Source organism: Dunckerocampus dactyliophorus, chromosome 19 (assembly GCF_027744805.1).
Source record: "Dunckerocampus dactyliophorus isolate RoL2022-P2 chromosome 19, RoL_Ddac_1.1, whole genome shotgun sequence".
Lineage (NCBI taxonomy): Eukaryota > Metazoa > Chordata > Actinopteri > Syngnathiformes > Syngnathidae > Dunckerocampus > Dunckerocampus dactyliophorus.
Genome location: NC_072837.1, coordinates 2,745,540 through 2,764,557, shown reverse-complemented (window position 1 = coordinate 2,764,557; position 19,018 = coordinate 2,745,540). Strand labels below are relative to the sequence as shown.

Below are 19,018 nucleotides of genomic sequence, written 5' to 3'. Positions count from 1 at the left end.
CAAAAAATAAAAAATGAAGAGGCACGGGCCCCTTAAATAAAAAAAAAAAAAAACACAACAGAAAAAAGTGGATTCCAAAGGTTTGTTTGGATGAGACGACCTCACTGGTACACCAGAGGATCCAGGTAGCATCAAAGCTGCAGGATAACTCCACCACTGCTCACTTTTCATGGCTACATTTCACCCTCAGGTTACCCTAACCATTAAAACCACTGAGCTGAAGGTGCTCTAATAAGAACTGTACGGCTACAGTATTTCTCTATGAGTGTTGAAATGTGACATCTATATGAAACACCCATTAAAGTACTGCAGTAGTTTAACCTTTCAGTGGGCCCCGACCACGAGCCTTGCTTGTTAAGCTAGAACCATAAAGCATGGAGATAAAAAGACATTGATAGTCAGTGCACGACATACAGGAGAACCTCTGAAGTTGAACATTGCAAAATTGGCGTAGACACTACACACTAACATGTTTCAGGAAGGCGTGGTGTTGTGAAAATCCTTCTTCAAACGCACAATGACATCGATCGCATTAAACTTCCCCGGTTCTGTGCCACCATGGGAAACTTGCGCACGACAAGTCTTACACTCAACTTGCAAGGTCTTATCAGACTTGAACAAAAAACACAAACACATGGCTGTCACTCATACTCCCTGCTAAACATGCTAACACACGCTGCTGTTGCTATGATGTGGGTTCTGCATGAAGAACAGAAGGGCTGCTGCTGGATAGAAGTGCTGGCGCGGAGACTGGAATGGACTGCTTGTATCCTAGTGCCAAGATCGGAAATTTTAGATGCAGGCCGATATAATCCGATATTGTTTTCTTTGGCTGTCAGATCTGATATCAATTTTGGATTCGGACCCCCCTAAAAATACTGTCCCACACAGTGTAGTTGAATTGTACCCTCATGAACATCAAAAGAGCGTTACTATTATTATTACTTAGTTGCTACCCTGGAAGAGACTACTGTATTTCTATTTGTGTTCCTTTGTGAAAAATGTGAAAACACGTTAGAGGACAACTAGAACAGATTGATTTCAACCTCAGAGGTTCCCCTGTATTCCCTCCCAGATACTAGATGGAACTTTTCGGATGAAGAACCATTCCTGTTCCTGCTGATGTGCTATCTTGTCCAAAAAGCTATTCTGCAGCTTTGACGTACACCGAGTCCTTCTCACACGAGGCGGCCGACCAGAACCTCACGGTCTGAACTCACAGACTTCTGTTGGATGCGTAAGAGCACGCGCTTGGTGCAGCGGTCCACGCTGGCCGCCCATTTCCTGTCCGCCTCGCGGTCCTCCTCCAACAGACAACGGCGCTCAGCTCGGCTGAGCGTCACCGGGCGGACCAGCTGGGCCCAGTTGAGGTGACCGTACAGGCTCCGCTCTACCACGTAGGTGATGTTCAGCTCGCTGACTGCGCTTCGACCCCGCAGCCTGCGAGGGGGGAACACCCAGCCCCCTCCCACGCTGAAACCTTTAGATTTGGCTACGTCGCTGCGGGCGGGGGATGATGGAGTGACACACAAGGGGGAGACGGGGGTCTTGGAGTTGCGCGAACGTTGGTACAGGAGGTGTTTGGTGGAGTATGAGTAGTTGGGGTCGGGTTTCCTGTGCGTCCAGCTGCCGTGGTGCCGGGTGGCAGTGTGATACTTGGGGCTGCCTTGGAGGGGGTCATCGTCCAGGGAGATGAGGCGGCGGGACTGGGCTTTGGGGCGAGGTTTGGTGAGTCCGTAAAAGGCGTACAGGGCCTCGTTGTTACTTACCCCGTGGGAGATGGAGCTCAGGGCCTTCCGCATCTCGCCGTCGGTCGTGGAACGCGATAACTTCCCCTCGTCGTCCAATCCACAGCCATCCAGCTCCGAGAAGGAGGAGCCGCTACCTCCTACGCCGGAGATCGAACCCCCGAGACCGCCCTGAGTGGTTCTCCTTGGGGGGCGGATGAGGCCGTGGGTACTGGAAGACTTATTGAAGGTCTTGACCAGCCGGTGTCCAGACCAGGTGTCCAGGCTGCTGGAGGAAGGGGAGGTGGTCAGGCTGTCTGTGTCGCCATCCACAGAGAGTTGATCCTGGCTGAGGGAGGCCTCCTGGGGCAAGGAGGTCTTCTTCAGGACCCCTGTGTACAACGCTGAGTTGTCGTCACAGGTGAGGACTGACTCCACATTTAGGAAGTCTGAAACAGAACAGCCAATGGTTGGTTACTAAGCTCTGCTTCTTCCTACTCCTTTTCAGACATGTGTTATGCATCATGTATACGTGGGCCTGGATGAAGTGGATAAAGTGGCCCCCGTATATTTCATTATTTCCTGTACAGTCTTATCTCTCTACATTGCGGTTCCAACATCCCCCCCCTCAGTAATGTGCACATACTGTAAATTAAGCGGGGTCTGGGAAGTGATGTGTGTGACGTCTAGCTAGAATTGACTGTTAGCTGAGTGCTAGCAGCGGGTTAGCAGTGTAGAAAGTGGCTGACAGCAGCTCCTGTGTAAATGTTCGATGCATGTGTTCTTTGCTTGTTAATAAAGCGATTCAAGTGCATTCTGAGTCTCTCCTTAACTACAAACAGCGGAAGTATTCTACACCGGTCACTAGGTGTCAGTAACATTACAGTGATGAGACACTAGCCACCTCAGGAAGCACGCTGTCAAAGCTAATGTGTGAGTCTAAGATGACTTATTTTCTTTGATTAGGTCTACTATGTTAGGTAATACAAGTGTAAAGGTGACTATAAGGATGTTATTGCATGTCTCCGAGGCTCTAATAATGGTAGTAGAACGTCATAAACAGGTTTTCTATGCTCTAACTACAAAAATATTGAATCCTACTTTGCGGAAATTCGCTTATCGCAGTCGGGTCTGAAACCAATTAACGGGATAAACCAGGGATGACGATATACAGAAAATATGTATGTAGAAAAAGTTTACAAACCTTCAGAGCCATGCTTCTTGCCCTCTTCCACCTTAATGAGTTTTTTCCTGACTCGACGGGTAGAATTGACCAGCTTGTGAAGCCGTTTGAACTTCACAGAATCTTCCGATTGCTCGTCGTCAGACTGTTCACGAGACTGCTGCAGCATAGAAAGACAGGGAGGGTGATGTTCAAGTAGGTGCCCGTAATCTTTTCAAAACGACACAAACGGGCATGACGAACGTAACACTGAAGAAGGCAACACTCAGAGAAATGGGAGGGCATTTGCAATCTGCAATAAAACTGTGAAGTGAGACTTTTTTTCTTTTTTTTTTGCACGGCATCAATGGGAGCATTGTTGAAGATGGAGTCAAAGTTAGTGCGGTGAGAAATGGAGGCAAGACACTGCAGGAAGACCTCGCTTAATTCATGACACAATGCACTGAATCGCAATGAATGGACTTGACATGAATCAGTGTTTGTCTGTTTAGCACTGACTTGCCTGCGGAGGTCGTTTACTCTCAACGGATGGGGGGTCTGGAGGTCTCTAGCTCATTACGGGTGACAAAATCCAAGTGTTTTGTCATTGTGTTTATGGTTGGGGCATTTAAATGCTTTGTCAAGCACTAGTGGGATGGAAAAGAGACACACCTAACAGGTCCGTCACTCAGTGAGGCTACTAGACACACAGAAGATGTGAGTGTTCTTGTTATAATTATTATCATGACCAGCCCTGTACTTGAATCAGAATTAACTGCTTCCAAGCCATGAAGACTCTTGCTTCAAAATATAACAAAACCAGGTTGATAGAAATACAATTCTACACGTTCCACAAAATTCTTAAAGAGAAACCGATATGTTGCTTATCAAGCCCGTCACTGCTGTTACCACTACGGGTTATCTAGAAGATGATGATGGCCCGAGCTCTGGAATAATTACTGTCTGGCATACAGCACCATCACTGGCACGGCGGTTGCTCACAGCTTCATTTGTTTCCAATGGTTTCCATGGCAACACTGCATGTCCCGTCCCACACTGCCCATTTAGTGGACGTGGTTGACTGCGCGGCTTAACAAAGAGGCCCGCATGCAATCTCACAAAATGATACACAGAGCAAGACTGTCCGAGCCCATGAAAAATACGCTTATTTTTTTGTTTGTGTTTGACCACAAGCTTGGCCCGATGGCGGCTGACATACTGCGGGGATGATGTAAACAACTGTGGCACACACACGCGATGTTTCCTAAATCCTCGATGGCACCGCATCACCTAAGCAACAATCCAAGTTTCCAACGCCTCCGAGAGCTGTCTAGTAAAACGTTATTAATCTTTGCCAAGTTGGAAACGCCATCCATCAGCATTCCTCAATATCCCACAGACACTCTCCCAAGCTTGTGTACCTTCCCGTATCCTGGCAGGCACCTTTATTTAACCTTTCACAAACCACACACAAAAAGCCAAAAAGTCTCTAATCACAACTCTTCTCATTAAATTCTCTCCGAGGTCTTCAACTTTTCCATTTGCCCGACCAAGAGCATCGTCATCACACGACAGCGTGTAAGTCCTGTGTTTGGTTGTTAAGGATCCTGCAAAAGTGAGCCGTAAAGTAGGTCTGCCACTAAGCCACCTTTGCCTTTTACACAGAAACCAGCCACAGCGGCATATTGACCCAAAATACTCAACGGAGGACTTCAGTGCCAGCGTCTGGAGTAACTTATAAAACATATACTCGATAGCGCTCACTGCTTGCAACACAACAGGATTGGAGAAGCGAGTGCCCAGTGTTAAAACATCGCACCCCTGTCCCGCCTTTGCGGCATTCGCCGTTTACAAAAGCGGCGCCCCACCTCAGACACCACCTCCAAAGACAAATCACTGGTGCAGCGACTTAGTCAGCCATGCCTTGACAGCAACGGGTGTGACATACATTTAATATGATCTAGCAAAGCTGTCTTCTGCTATCGTGGCTGGGCTAACTAGCAAGCTACTCCTCCCACAACAGTGACATGATTCACTGAACAAATGAACGAACGTATCTCAATACGCTGGGATTATGTAGTTTACTGACCATGTAGTATGCACAAAGTCAGAAAATAGCTGTAGTTACACCACTGTGAAATAATTCACTCAAGGAGAGACTTCACGTCTGCTCTGACCACTGCCTGCCTTCGAATCTGGCTGCTGTCAGTCAAATTCAAGGACGGCCCTACTCTATAGCTTAGCTACCCTGGAAGTGTTGTTTTTTTGCCGGTTTATCCAATCAGGGTCTTACTTTCTTGCTGTGAGCTCCATGGGCTGAAGCTAGAGCTTCAATGGAGATTTAGCATAGGAATTTAAACAGGCAGTGTCTGTGCTGACAGACAGAAAGCAGCAGATTAATGCTCAAAATACTCACAAAATGAAGCGTGTTGTAGCGCACTTTTAATGCAGTTTTAGGTCAGCAATGCAGATTTATGCAGTAATGCATATTTGACCAATTATTTTATGAAATTTACAAGGATGAAGTACAGCTTTCCTTGTAGTCAATGGAGAGGCGGGGGGCCTGCATATACTATGGTATACTTACATTTACTCAAGGTTGACAGGTCTGCTAGTGTGTTTATTCATGCTTGATCGATGCTGGTGCCAGCAGCTCATACAGTGGTTTGTACAGATAAGTAAATACTGCAGGTTCTCATTAATACTTCGAACTGGATGGGGGGGCTTGTATTTGTACTTTATTTATCCCACAGCGGGGAAATTCACTTGTTACAGCAGCAAGCAAGATACGCAAGTAAAGAATACATAGTGACTACAACATGGTTCAGGTGGTGCAGGTGTTGTAGAGCCTGACAGCGGTCGGTATGAAGGACCTGCGGAACCTCTCCTTCTTACACCGTGGGTGTAACAGTCTGCTGCTGAAGGAGCTGCTAAGGGAACCCACAGTGTCATGTAGCGGGTGAGAGGTGTTGTCCATGATGGACGTCAGCTTAGCCAACATGGCATGGAAAATAAACATGACAGAAAATAATTTGCTTGTGGGGAAAATCAGCGACTAATTCATAAAATACGTATAAATATTTTAAAGAAAGTCTCTTTTCGAATGTTTACAACTCCTGTTTAGATGCTGGTGTGGAGGAGAACAATGCTCATAGATGATGACTCCAAACAGCTGACACGTTGCTTTCCTTAGACCGCAAACTAGTTGAGTCAAGTAGGGTTAAGTCGATTTTATTTGTACAGCGCCATTTCACAACAGAAGTTATCTCAAGGCACGTTACACGTGGCGCAGATCTCCAATCACACATTTAAGAAAACCAACTGAACCCCACGTGAGCAAGCACTTGGCTGGGAGGCAAGGAATAACTCCCTCTCGGGAAGAAACTTCAACATAACCCCGGCGTGAGTGAGATCAACAGCGCCTCTGCCGGCTGCAGCCTAGTAGCTCCATTTCTTCAAGATATGATGAATCAACAGCCAATGCCATATAATTCACAATCCTGAAGCATCAATTTATCAAGCACATCCCTAAAGGAGACCAAGGTCAACCACGCAAACAACCAGATAAAAAAGGACTCATGCAGTGGGAAAGCAGGGCTCATTAGCGCACAACTGCCTCAAAGGCATTGCAACAAAATTTCGCTTTTTGATTTTAAAAGTAAAAAAAAAACGTATCATCTGCTGAGTACTCACCCGTGTATTCAAGGCTTCCTATCCAAAGTTACATATCAGAAATTAGCAGCGGTTAGTCTAGCAAATCCCCACAGCGTTGTCACTCATGAACATGCGTGGTCCAAAATAAAATCAGAGTCTGTGTGTGCACGCTGACCCAGCCTGGATTCAGCCCAGGAATGAGAGACGGTTGGGATGTGCCCAACATGCAGCTCTCTGCGCAGAGAAATGCGTGCGTTGTGCACAAAGAACAATCCCAGCGTTTGAGCCCCCTGTGACCCCGCCGTGGCCCCCACATCCCTAATGGCCCGTCCTGGAATGCGGGCTCGGATGGCCAAAAAGGAAGACGGCATGAATGCCGAGTATTAACAAGCGTGTCATGATATAGTAGTTGAGATACAGGCATGTACTGTGCTTACATGTCTATACATTTATAGCATGGCTGCTGGGAATGACCTACTTCCATTCATAAGAGGAAGACATCATCGAGGCTCCAGAAAGAGTCAAAAATAAACCCAGAAGAAACAGGAGAAGACGTGGGGGCAAGTGCAAGACTTCCGCTTTATTCTTTCCCAGTTTTTTGAGTTTCTGTCTCCTGCTTTCGTTGTGTTCTTTGACACAAGAATCCTTCTATGCCCCTCCCTACATCCAATCAAGCAATCTTCCACAAGGACGTGAGATGACGACAGGAGGCTCAATGGGCATTACAGTTATGAGGTAGACACCCTGAATTCGGACCATTCTACTGTAAGCGTGCAACTGCATTTTCTGTTTGTGTACGACTGTTCCCAGTGGACAACGCAAGGTCCATACAGGCACGGCTGCATGAACCTGAAAGCCTGAGCCTCCACGCCAGGTCAAACCTCGGCCTTCTCATCAAACATCTCTGGCACCAAACATGCTCTTTACAAAGCTACCTTCAGTTATGTTTAAAGGCAAAATGAATATATTCTATTTGCTGCTGTGAGAGCGTAAACAGACAGGGGTGAGCAGAAAACGCCACAAAACACTGGTGGTCCTCAGCTTATGGCGTTCTGCATTACGGCATTTTGTGGTTACGAATGTGCGCCCCACAAATGAATGAAAAACTTTGGTCCCTAAACACGAGACTCACTTGAGAACTAGATACAGTGCAGTGCTCCGTGGAAGAATACACAATCAATCACTTGACTGTAACGACCATCATTACAACAACACTATCAAACACATTTGACCTAGAAATAATCCACATTAGGAATTTACTTTCTATTTACTTTCCATAACAAGATGCTAAAAGTAGCCGCCTGCATTTGGTAGCATAAAGTGGCTCGGATGTCGCAGCCCGTTTTCAAAAGCTGCAACAACAACAACAAAAAAAAAAAAATAGATGTAAAAAATAGAAACTTCACTTATGTGGAATTTGGAATCAACTAACTTCCTGTTCCAAAAGTAGGTCGATGCGCAGGACTAAATTGCACGTTTCTCACCATATGATACCATACTGCGCTACGCTAATGAAAATCAGCTGTGACCTACATTAGAAATGAGGAAAAACCCCAAACCAAGACCAACGTGCATAAACAATTACTAATATGACTAAACACCACGTTGTCTCTGGGTTTGGGTGTGTAGTGCCTGGAAGTCCACCAGATCGGTCTCGCAGTGACTCACCAAGCAGGACAGTCCAGCTCACTAAAGTACAGTTTGGAACTGTAAACCCTGATCCATGTTGTGGGGTGTGTGTAGACGCAGAAGTGATTGCTGCATCAGATACGTCAACAGTGTGACGACATAACAGTGCGACAATGTAACAAGTTTTTGTCACACAAACTACTTTGAATCCTCTCGAACTTAACCAGTGTGTTGTTGTTCTTTCCTTTCTAGTGATCTTGTTGCACAGAACTTGAAGTGCTGACTTTTGGTGCGGTACCGCAAAAAGAGGGTACTCCAAGGTGGTACAGTACGCACCGGTGAGTATTACTTCCAACATTTAAACATGAGAACAGTGTATCATTGAGAAGTCAACCAAAAAGTACTGCATGGTGGAAACAGGACTTCTGGCGTCATGGTCTTCTAACCTATCGAGCTCGCTCAGTAGTATCCAAAGTGCGGCCTAGGGGCCATTTGCGGCCATTTGTTTTTGTATTGCACAAAAAATATAATTTACCAAGAAAACTAAAAAGAAAACCAAAACAAAAGCAGCAAAAATGGAAAACTCAGTAATTTTACAAGAATAAAGTCAAAATCTTAAGAGAAAAGGTCGTAAATGACATAATTTAAGTGGCATAATAAGTCATGAAAAAATAGATGTTTTTTTTTTATTATTGTAGTTTAGGGAAAATTAGGTTGAGGAAAAAGTTATAATGTTACCAAAATAAAGTCTAATATTATGGCACTAAAGTCATAATTACGAATAGAAAATGTACAGGAAGAAAGTTCAAAAAACAACAACAAATGAAAAAACAGCTGTACTTTTACAAGAATAAAGTCCAAATATTAAGAGAAAGGGTCATAATTTGATGAGAATAATGTAATGTTAGGAGGATAAATGATGTCATTTTAGTAGCATAATAATAGTCAAGAAAAAAGATGTTGTAGGGAAAACTAGGTTTGCGGAAAAAGTTCACAAATTAAAGTCAAAATATTATGGCAATAAAGACATAATTACAAGTAGAAAATGTACAGGAAGAAAGTTGAAATAGTTAAAAAAAAACAGAAATGAAAAAACAGCTGCAGTCAAAATATTAAACGGGGAAAAAAAGTAAAAATTTTACAAGAATCAATTTGTAATATGAGGAAAAATGTCATGGCCCTTGCATCCTTTCATTATTCACTTTGTGAACCTTGCTGGAAAGAGTCTGGACACCCCTGATCGAACTCATCACAAACGTAGCCGTAACAGTATAGCCGCCATTTTCCCACCACTGCTTTTTAACACAGAACTCATGACTGCAGAACAAGCATCACAACCCCCTTCCTGGCATTGCGCACACGTGTCATCCCGCCTGTGTTCAGGCTCTGAAGGCGGAACATTGCTGCCCACTCTGTGTTAAGGTCATTTATACGGAACAGCTACATGTGTTTAAAAAAAAAAAAGGCGTAAAAGTGCGCATTTTACAGGCAGCGATGCTTATAGAATACTTACATAAAGTCATCAACAAGTGTTCATAATATCATAAAAGTAGATGTGTTATGATCCAAATGACATGGTGGAGAGAAGACGTATACAGTACAGTGTCCTACAGGTCATTACAGGACATTACTATGACAGAACAGCAAAAAGGGCCACAGACAGAAGAAAGAAAAGGACAAGGCAAGAGTGAGGCGGAATGATTTTGTACAGCTCAAGAAAACATGACATGCATACAAATAACAACGGCCGTCCTTTGCTTTACCATCAAATTGAAAGTAGTGGACGACAAAGTGTGGATGGTTTCTGGGGGTGGTCAGGGTGAAGGTTTGTACTTACGTTGCAGTTTGAGGACTGGTTTAGACTGGCTGCAGATCCGTCAGTCCACTCTGCAGTGTCAGTACTGCCGGACTGTCTGCTGCGCTCATACTCCTTCAGCTACGTGGAGGAAGAAGAGTTTAGAGAGGCAGAGAGAAGAGAGGGCGGGGCCACCATGCTCTCACCGCGCTCTTCAGGCAGCTACAGTGTGCATTCAAAGTGATGTCGTGGTTTCCACATATGCTCTTAATGTGGATGTGATTTTGATTTGAAGGAGAGAAAGGTATTAAAAGTTTAATACCAGGGATACTTGCAGTATTGTGCAAACATCTTACATACACAGTAAATACAGTCGTCCCTCGTTTATCGCAGTTAACTGGTTCCACAATAAGTACATTTCCGCAAAGTAGGATTCACTTTTAATAAATGGAATATTTTTGTAGTTATTGCATAGAAATCCTGTATACCTCTAACCTCTAACATTATTAGAGCCCTGCAGACATGAAATAACACCCCTATTGTCATCTTTACACGTGTATTCCCAATATATAAATATAAATATGATAATACAAAATTGGCTATCTTAAAAAATAAAAAAATTGAAAATACAGAAAAGGAAATAGACTCAGACATCAGCATTGACAGCCTACTTCCTGGTGGCTACTGTCTCATCAATGTAACGTTACTGACACCTGGAGACCAGTAGAATCCTGCTCTACTGCCGCTGTTTGTGGTTAAGGTTGGACTCACGGTGCACTTCAATCGCTTTACTAACAAGCAGAGAACACATGCAGTGAACATTCACACAGGAGCTGCTGTCGGCCACTCTCGACACTGCTAACCTACTACTAGCACTCAGCTAACAGTCAACTGTAGCACGCTGACGCCACTCAAAAGGCGCATAAAACAAGTCAGAGATACTGTATTACACTTCATATCACGTCTTTTGAATGCCTTATATTTGTATTTTTGTTTATTTAGCCATTTTATGCGCAGAAATGCTTAACTTAGTTTTTCTTTTAAAAAAAACTAATAATAGACCATCTTCAACCACAAAACATTGATATTTTATTAAATAAGTTTTGAAAAACGGCGATAGCGTGAGGGCACGATGTTCGAACCGCGATGTAGCGAGGGAAGACTGTAGTCATACCAAGTCAACCATAATGGCACTGCCCACCTCCAATGAAGCAACTCACTAACATACAGCTGCACAAACTGCCTTGATGGAGGTCTGTGCTCTTCTGAGAGACACTGTAGGTAAACATGGTCATAACAGTGACCTAAGACCTTTGCACAATATTGTAAATGCACCCTCAGTACATCCCTTTTTGCACACATTTCACCAGTATTGCCGTACATGCTCCAATTAACACGTCTATTCAATTAAACAGCTGTGGCTGTAGGCAACTGCCTGATATATATATTTTTTTAAATAACTCCAAAACATGGCAGTAGCTGCACCTGATGTATCATGACTGGTCAGCGTCCAGTAGCTTCATCTACCTCTGCATGCGCTTTAAAATGTTGCTACTCATCTGCTGGAGTGTTACAATTGCCGTACTGTTGTTTACATTGAACTTGTCTCCAGTATTCATGCTAGCCGAGCAGTTTGCGCCTTACCGCTATTACAACAGTGGTTCTGTTGCTGCTGCTGTGTTGTGCAATATACTTAAACGTTAATGAGGTCAAAGAGGGTTACTTTATCCTTTACACTTTGTCATGCACTCCAAGTCATTATTGAAGTTCAAATATATCGTTTTTAACATTCAATTATCAGCTGCTTCCTATTACTCCCTTGTTTGTTTAGGTAACTAAATAACGAGCTACAATTAGAGCATTTACGGTGGATGAGACACTAACATGATGCTCCTGGTCAGTGATGCACATTTAACAGGGAAACTATCCACAAAGCTTGATTGGTTTGTTTCTCTCTTCATATCAGCCAATAGAGATTAAAGAGAGAAACACAATGAATCCACCTTGTGGAGAGTGGTACAGCACTAAGATGCTGCTGGACGGTTGCAGCACCCACAAGCAAGGCATTAGAGGAGGATGGGACGCAGGGGGAGGCAAAGGCGGAAGAAGTAAGGGGGAGGAAAAGTCAATTGTCACAGTGACATTGATTGAAAAAGACCAAATGAGAAGGAAGCTGAATGAGAATCCACCATGTCCACCAACTAAAAAGCAAACTACTACGCACCAAAGTCCTCCATGTCAACACATGGGACCACAACTCCCAAGAGCTCACACCCAAAAAAAAACAACCTTCAGAATCTGCAACCATCTTGAGTGTGAGTGTGTGAGAGTGTGTGTGTGTGTGTGCGTGCGTGCGTGTAAACATGACTTTGCAAAGTTGCAGCGTCTGATGAAGTTAGTAAAGGTGAGTCATTTTAGTAAGCCAGAGCTATGGTAGTCAAGCAACTAGTCCTCGTCCCCTACCCGAGCGAGAGCTTCTTCCACGGTGATCATCTTCTCTTTCACCATCATCATCAGCTGGATTCGCTCTTCATCGCTCATGGTGATCTCACTGGCCACGTAGCCAATGTCCTCACCTGGAAGAAATGATAAATGAGATTACAGTCATTCCTCGTTTCTCGTGGTTAATTGGTTGCAGGCCCAACCGTGATAAATGAATTTCCGCCAAGTAGGATTCCTTATTCACAATAAAATGTTGGTATTTTTTGGTAGTTAGAGCATACAAAACCTGCTTGCAACGTTCTAAATAAGTTTTTTTTTAACATTATTAGAGCCCTCTCGACATGAAATAACACCCCTACAATCACCTTTACGCTTTTAATCCCAAATAGTAGACATAATAAGAAATACTATATGCTCATACATGTTATTGTCTAATCAGTGGAGCATTACTGACACCTAGTGACCGGTGAGGGATACTACAAATCCCAGCATGCATTTGAATGTGTCTTCTGAATGTGTTATTTATATTTTAGCTCTCTGATCTGTCATTATGCTTGAAAATGCACAATTTAGGCCAATTATTTTATCCCAATAACAGGCCGTAGTCAACCACAAAACAGCGATGATTCATTCATATATTTTGAAAAACCGTGATAGAGTGAAGCCGCGGCAGCAAAAACAAAAGTGTTGTGTTTACATATTTGTTGCGTGTGAGACACACTATCTTACAAAAGTGAATACTGCCCTCACAATTCAGCTATCATTTTATTATATCTTCTCAAGGGACAATACTGATGGGTTTTTTTCAATTCCTGGTGGCGCCGCAGGCGCAATGATAAAAAAAAAACACAAATTTTTTTATTTGCAAATAACTACATCAAATTTGATGCAAATGGATATCAATTTTGTAAATATGGGCCATTATTTTATTCCAAAAATAATATACAGATAGAAATCCCACTTTTTCCAGTTTTTGTGAGCAGCAACCTGTCCCACTTTGACGGCCCTTGAACGCACCATCTAACTTTCTCCCACGCTACCCAGGTAGACTACTATACTGTATTGATACTACAAATGCATCTATTGATACTGATACTATGTGGGAATGCATAAAGGTAAGATTTGATGATGTTATTGAGTGCTAATGGCATATACCGTAATGTATGTGGTGCACAACCTCTCTGAAAACCAAACTCCACGCTCGTACTGGTGGATGCTGGGTCTGTATTCGTTTAGTGCTTTTCATTTGATGCTGTTCCTGTCCAAGTTTTACACACAACACACAATAAATAAGATAAATCACATGGCTATAATGTATGTGTGCTTTGCTCATGTGTTGAAAATCTTTCCCGGTGACTAGCTAGCGCGCTGCTAATACTATTTACATTCATTCCCGTCTTCAGTAATGGCAAGCTAGAGCTAGAGACTCACGGTCAACCGGTTGCTAGTCTTGCAATACCCGGTGCATGTCTTTACAATCGATTAATGTAAGGATTTATGGCTGATTCTTATCTATCATGGGTTAATTGTACAAGCTGTACACTGGCTACTCTAAAGTATATCCAAGTTTCCTTACTGTAATATTGCCCCTTGAGAAGATAAATAAGATATAATAAAAACGGCGAGGAGTTAAGCTCACGTGAGATACTGTCAGCGTGACACAAACCTTTGGATGTCTGCCGCACAACAGGTTTGTGCTGAGACTTGCGGAAGTTCTGCCAGAAGGACTTGTTCTTCTTCTTGTTGTCCCATTTACCTACAAGACAGGACAGATTAGGAAGACGACTCCTAAGAACAGCCTATTGTGTCTAAAGCCTTACCTCCTGATCCATCTTCAGAGCTGGATTTGTGCAGGGACATCCTGTGAGGAAAATAAGAGAAGATTGAGACCATGGTTCACAAGTGTTTTGCGGATCCATTGTGGGTGCAAATTTTACATTAAAGTATGTAATACACAACTGATATCTGACTTATTTGAAGTAAAATGTAGCCGTATGGAGTAATTCTGCTGACTGTCTCCATCCCACGGCTAAATGTTATAATTGGGGGGATGCAGTTCCATGCCTTTACCACTTGAGGTCAGAAGTGGTTTTAAATAAAAAAAAGTGTGGCAACCAAGCGCTCAGGAAAGAGCAAAATATGGACTTGAGGGAAAGGAGGACAGTAAGTAAGAGGGCAGACTCAGCCTGTTTATCTTTCCACTTCCCTCCACTTGTCACAGGGATGACAAGGAGAGGAGTGGGAGAAGAGGACATATTAGACAGAGACAAGGAAAGCATTCAGACTATGAAAAAAAAAGTCCTGACATATCTATAAACCTTCCAAAACAAACCAAAAATAAAGCAGAAAAAATAACAAGTCAAGAAGCACACAAAAGCCTTTTTCCACCATTATCGGCTGCGAGTTAGACCCGCGCTTGGAGGGAAATGAGTCTTGGCATCATTGGCAATCCGTTTCGGTCTTACTCATATTAAATTTGGGACACATAAGTTTAAGATCACCATCACATTTTCCATCAGGGATGCAGTTTTAGGGACACCTCCATTTAGGACCTTGAAGCCTCGGCTGCCATGGCAACATAATGAGATGCTAATTGAATGTTGTCTGTATGCTTTGCCTCCCGCCCATTCTCAGATAAGCTAAAGCTAATGCTAATCGAAGTAACTCAATGGAACCTTTTTTCTGAAACAACCCCCACTCCTCCTCTGCCCCCTCCTCCTCCTCCTCCTTCATGCTCTATAAATTAGTCTGCTCAGCGCACACACACATCTGTGCGCTCACTGAATGTCTTTGAACGAGCGTGTCAATCCAGGCATTGTGCAGCCAGGCAACTTAATTGGTTTAACCTCCCATCTATGGCATGATCCCACTCCAATGCAATCCTTTCCTATGCATGCGCTGAGGAGGAGGGGGGCGGGGGCTGGGGGTGTTTATCTGCTAACTCTCCAATTCAGACTTACAGTAGAATGTGAATTTGCATATCGCAACTTCAGTGGAAGCTATATACCAGGGGTGTCCAAACTTTTTCCACAGAGGGCAACATACTGAAAAATGAAAGGATTGCATTCGAGGACCATTTTGATATTTCCTAAAGCAACACATGTAGATAGGCTAGGAAGTTATATAGATTTAAAAAACTGCATCTCACCTTTCTGATTTTGGTGAAAATGTGCATTATTAGTATGAACTTCACTCGTTGCCCCTTTTTACCCCTTTTTTGCTCTTTTGTTTTTTAATTTTCCAAATATTTCACCTTTCTTCTTAAATACTCTTTATAAAAATAGTTTTTACTTTATTCCTGTGATATTTTGACTTTATTCTCATAATATTATAACTAATTATTATAACTATAATTACAACTTTATTTAGTTTTTATTTTTTTATAATTTGTTTATTTTTGTATATCATTTCTCATAATATTACGACAAAAAAAATTGAAATTTCTTCTTAAAGAATCTTTTCTTGTAATATAATGACTTTATAGCAGCGCTATTCACTGACGGCCAAATCTTGCCCTTAAAGCAGTGGTCCTCAACTGGCTTAGCTGCGGGACCCTCAAGGACAAGCGGTGAACCGAATTGCGAAGATTGGAAGGATGTCAAACCGGTTGCTCTTGTCATTTAGAAGATCAAGATTTGGCTAGTGTTTTTTGAAGTAGTTTGCTATGTTTTAAGCATCAAGCTATTTATATTATGCGCTGTGAAAAAGCTACTTTTGTTGGAATGAAGGCCGGGAGGGAAACCAGAGTGACAGCACAAAGACAAGCACTGCAGAGAGTCAAAGGCAAAGAAAGGAAGACGTCATCCCAATTCATTTGGCATCTGGTTCCCATCATGCTGGGGCTTTTGTCTAAGCAACATATACATCTATGGGAGAAAGGAGAGCCCAGTCTGTGGTATGTGCTTCCTCTGCCGCACATGGTTGTCACATGAACGCCGCAATCCCACCGAGGGTCACAGAAGGGTGACAGTCCAAAAAAAAAAAAAAAAAAAAAAAAAAAAGGACGCGGAAGGTAAGACCTTTTTGTGTTATGTCGGGTAGTAGCTGGCATGGGGAATTAGAAATGGACTGGACTTCCCGATTACCAAATATGTGTTATGGGTGCCAGTTTCGGAGTCCTGTTTAGATGCCGTGATCTCATACACAGAGACGCTTTGTGTTCCAGGACGCCGCGCCCAAACCCTGTTCAATTCTGCTCCTTGGTCCACCCTCTTTAGGCCGTAATCATTTGGCCATCACCCTTTCAATATGCCCCCCCCCACCTACCTGACCTAAACACAAAGGCAGGAAGGAAAGGAGAAAGCCTGCTGGACCAGAGCAGGTCAGAAGGAGGAAGCAGCCAAGTGGTTTTCCTGTCAGCGCAGCAAGGATGTGGCCAAGGGACACAAAGTACGGGGTCACGCAGCTGATGTATAATGCAACATTACACCAAAGTATTTACTACAATATAAAATGATAATGACTTCGGGGGATAGTGGTTATCATAGCGCACGCTGCTGATTGCAGGAATTGCTGCTTGCAACATTGCAATCAGACAAGCAAATATGAGTGCCACTTTATTATACTTTGAAAGATACATGCGTTCTTCCAAGCGTCCACTTTATTCGTTCACCACCAAGTGTTTGTCTCAATAAATCAGTGTTTTCATGTGCGTACAAGCTCCTCGCGCCCAGTGTCGACTCCTCTTTCACACATTGCTGCACTCGTCTAATAAGTGGCAGCTTTCCTACCTGAGGAGACGACCTCAACTCCCTGCAGGCGAGCCCGAGTGACCTTTCCTCTAAGCCGCTCACAGTGAAGCTCCATCAATCTACATGAGTGCCACGTGGAGGTGTTTGTGCAGAGAAGCTAAACGTGATGCACCACACTGGGTGTTTGACACGGTCCAATACTACACATTGCGCATTGTGTCGACTTGTAACAGACAGCATATTTCGGTGCCAATTACATTTATGTTGCCAAGGAGACTGAGGGGGACTTACTTTCTGTCTGTTTCTGGAGTGGACATTTCACTGCTGAAGCCGAGTGACTCCTGAGGAGAAAGGGACGAGTTAGTGCAAGCTTGTGTAGACTTCAAGCAGCCTGCAGATTTACTAACTGTCCACACAGTTTGCTTGCTTTGTATACATTCCCGTGTCCTAACAGCGCATACAAAGCCTGCAAAAAAGCATCCCCTCTCAGGAGGACATTTTTTCAGTGCTGGTGTCCCACTTTCTGCCTTTACGAAGATGATGATGCTTAGTTTGATTGAGGTAGGAGTAGTTTAAAAATTCCAGAAATGCTGTAATTGTAGGCGGGGCGTTTATTTACTTAAACTGTAAAGAGGATTAATAGGAAGCTGGCTGTTATTTCCCAAATTTGACACTTATATAGACAGTGGATCGCTCCACATTTGTGATTCCCTGAAAAAAAAAAAAAAATCATGTCATTTTAATTTGCTTTTTTAAGTAGCGATGCCTTATCCCTAATATTTACCAAATTCACAGTATCTGTTCCTTTATGAGCAAGACATCAGTTTTTCCTGATCTCTGTATCTTGGGTGTCATTTTAGAATGAACTTGCTGGTTGCAGTGCTTTTGGTTTGCACTAAAGGAAAGAAACCCGTTAAATGCATCTGTAACATTATGTTGTATAATTGTATAACAATAACACAGTTTTGCACAATAAAAGGTTCTCCAAATGACATAAAGTTGTCCCTTGCTACATCGCGGTTCGAACATCGTTCCCTTGCTCTATCAGAGTTTTTAAAAAAATAATTAATAAATGGTCGCTGTTTCGTGGCCGCGTATTGCCTATTATTAGTCCAAAAATATTGAAAGACAAGTCATATGTAGTGTCCTAGTCACTTGGCGTCAGTACTCTTACAATGATGAGACATTACCTTAACCCTGGAGTATGGAGTCAGCCATAGCATGTCTGACGTGATAGTGAAAAAAAAAGGTTCTCCTCCCGTTCCGTGTGGAAGTGGTAAGTTTTTGGCTTCTTACTTTGTCCTTCTTACCCACTCCGTTTGGAACCCTTTCTCAAGTTTAGAATAAATAAATTGGAGGCTACCTAGTTAGCTCGGTAGCTTGCTATGTTTAAAGCGGCGGCCGTCTCTTACGTCCCTGCAGTGATGCCGTGGCCTGCACATTAGTTGCGCAATGTGGTGTAAACAAAGAATTATAGGAGCGTAAAGGTGACTGTAGGGGTGTTATTTCATGTCTACAGGGCTCTTATAATGGTAAAAACCTAAGTCATAAACAGGTTTTCTATGCTCTACAAAAATATTCTGTTTATTAATAATGACTCCTACTTCGTGAAAATTCACTTACAGCAATAAATGAGGGTGTACTATGCTACTGTTTTTTTTTTTTTTTTTGCTTTCCTTAGGGATGATGTGATCTCAAATGGTTTCATAATCATTTGTGTGCCAAAAAAACACATGGTGATATATATTGGCATGGCAAGAGGCTGCGATGTATATTGCAATATAGTTTTTTGGTCATATACCTACTGACCACTCATGATACTTCAAATGCAGCTACTGCCATCTTGTGTTAAAAAAAACACACATTAGGAGGTTGCCTACAGCCACAGGCACTAATTAGAGACCCAGGCGGTTATTTG

General features: G+C 43.0%; 1 protein-coding gene across 14 annotated transcripts in view; it reads right to left on the bottom strand.

The window, feature by feature from the left end:
- sash1a (SAM and SH3 domain containing 1a) overlaps positions 1-19,018 on the bottom strand; it is a 216,139-nt gene that overhangs the window by 18,388 nt on the left and 178,733 nt on the right. For 7 of the 14 annotated variants that reach the window (XM_054761706.1, XM_054761713.1, XM_054761714.1 and 4 more), the window contains 7 exons: positions 17,392-17,441; positions 14,230-14,270; positions 14,076-14,165; positions 12,431-12,543; positions 10,010-10,108; positions 2,932-3,070; positions 1,770-2,176 (listed from right to left, as the gene is read on the bottom strand). In XM_054761706.1, coding sequence (XP_054617681.1) covers positions 1,770-2,176; positions 2,932-3,070; positions 10,010-10,108; positions 12,431-12,543; positions 14,076-14,165; positions 14,230-14,270; positions 17,392-17,441 — 939 coding nt within the window. Of the gene's footprint in view, positions 1-1,220; positions 2,177-2,931; positions 3,071-10,009; positions 10,109-12,430; positions 12,544-14,075; positions 14,166-14,229; positions 14,271-17,391; positions 17,442-19,018 lie in introns of all 14 variants that reach the window. The other 7 variants (XM_054761701.1, XM_054761702.1, XM_054761707.1 and 4 more) reach the window with 5 other exon arrangements.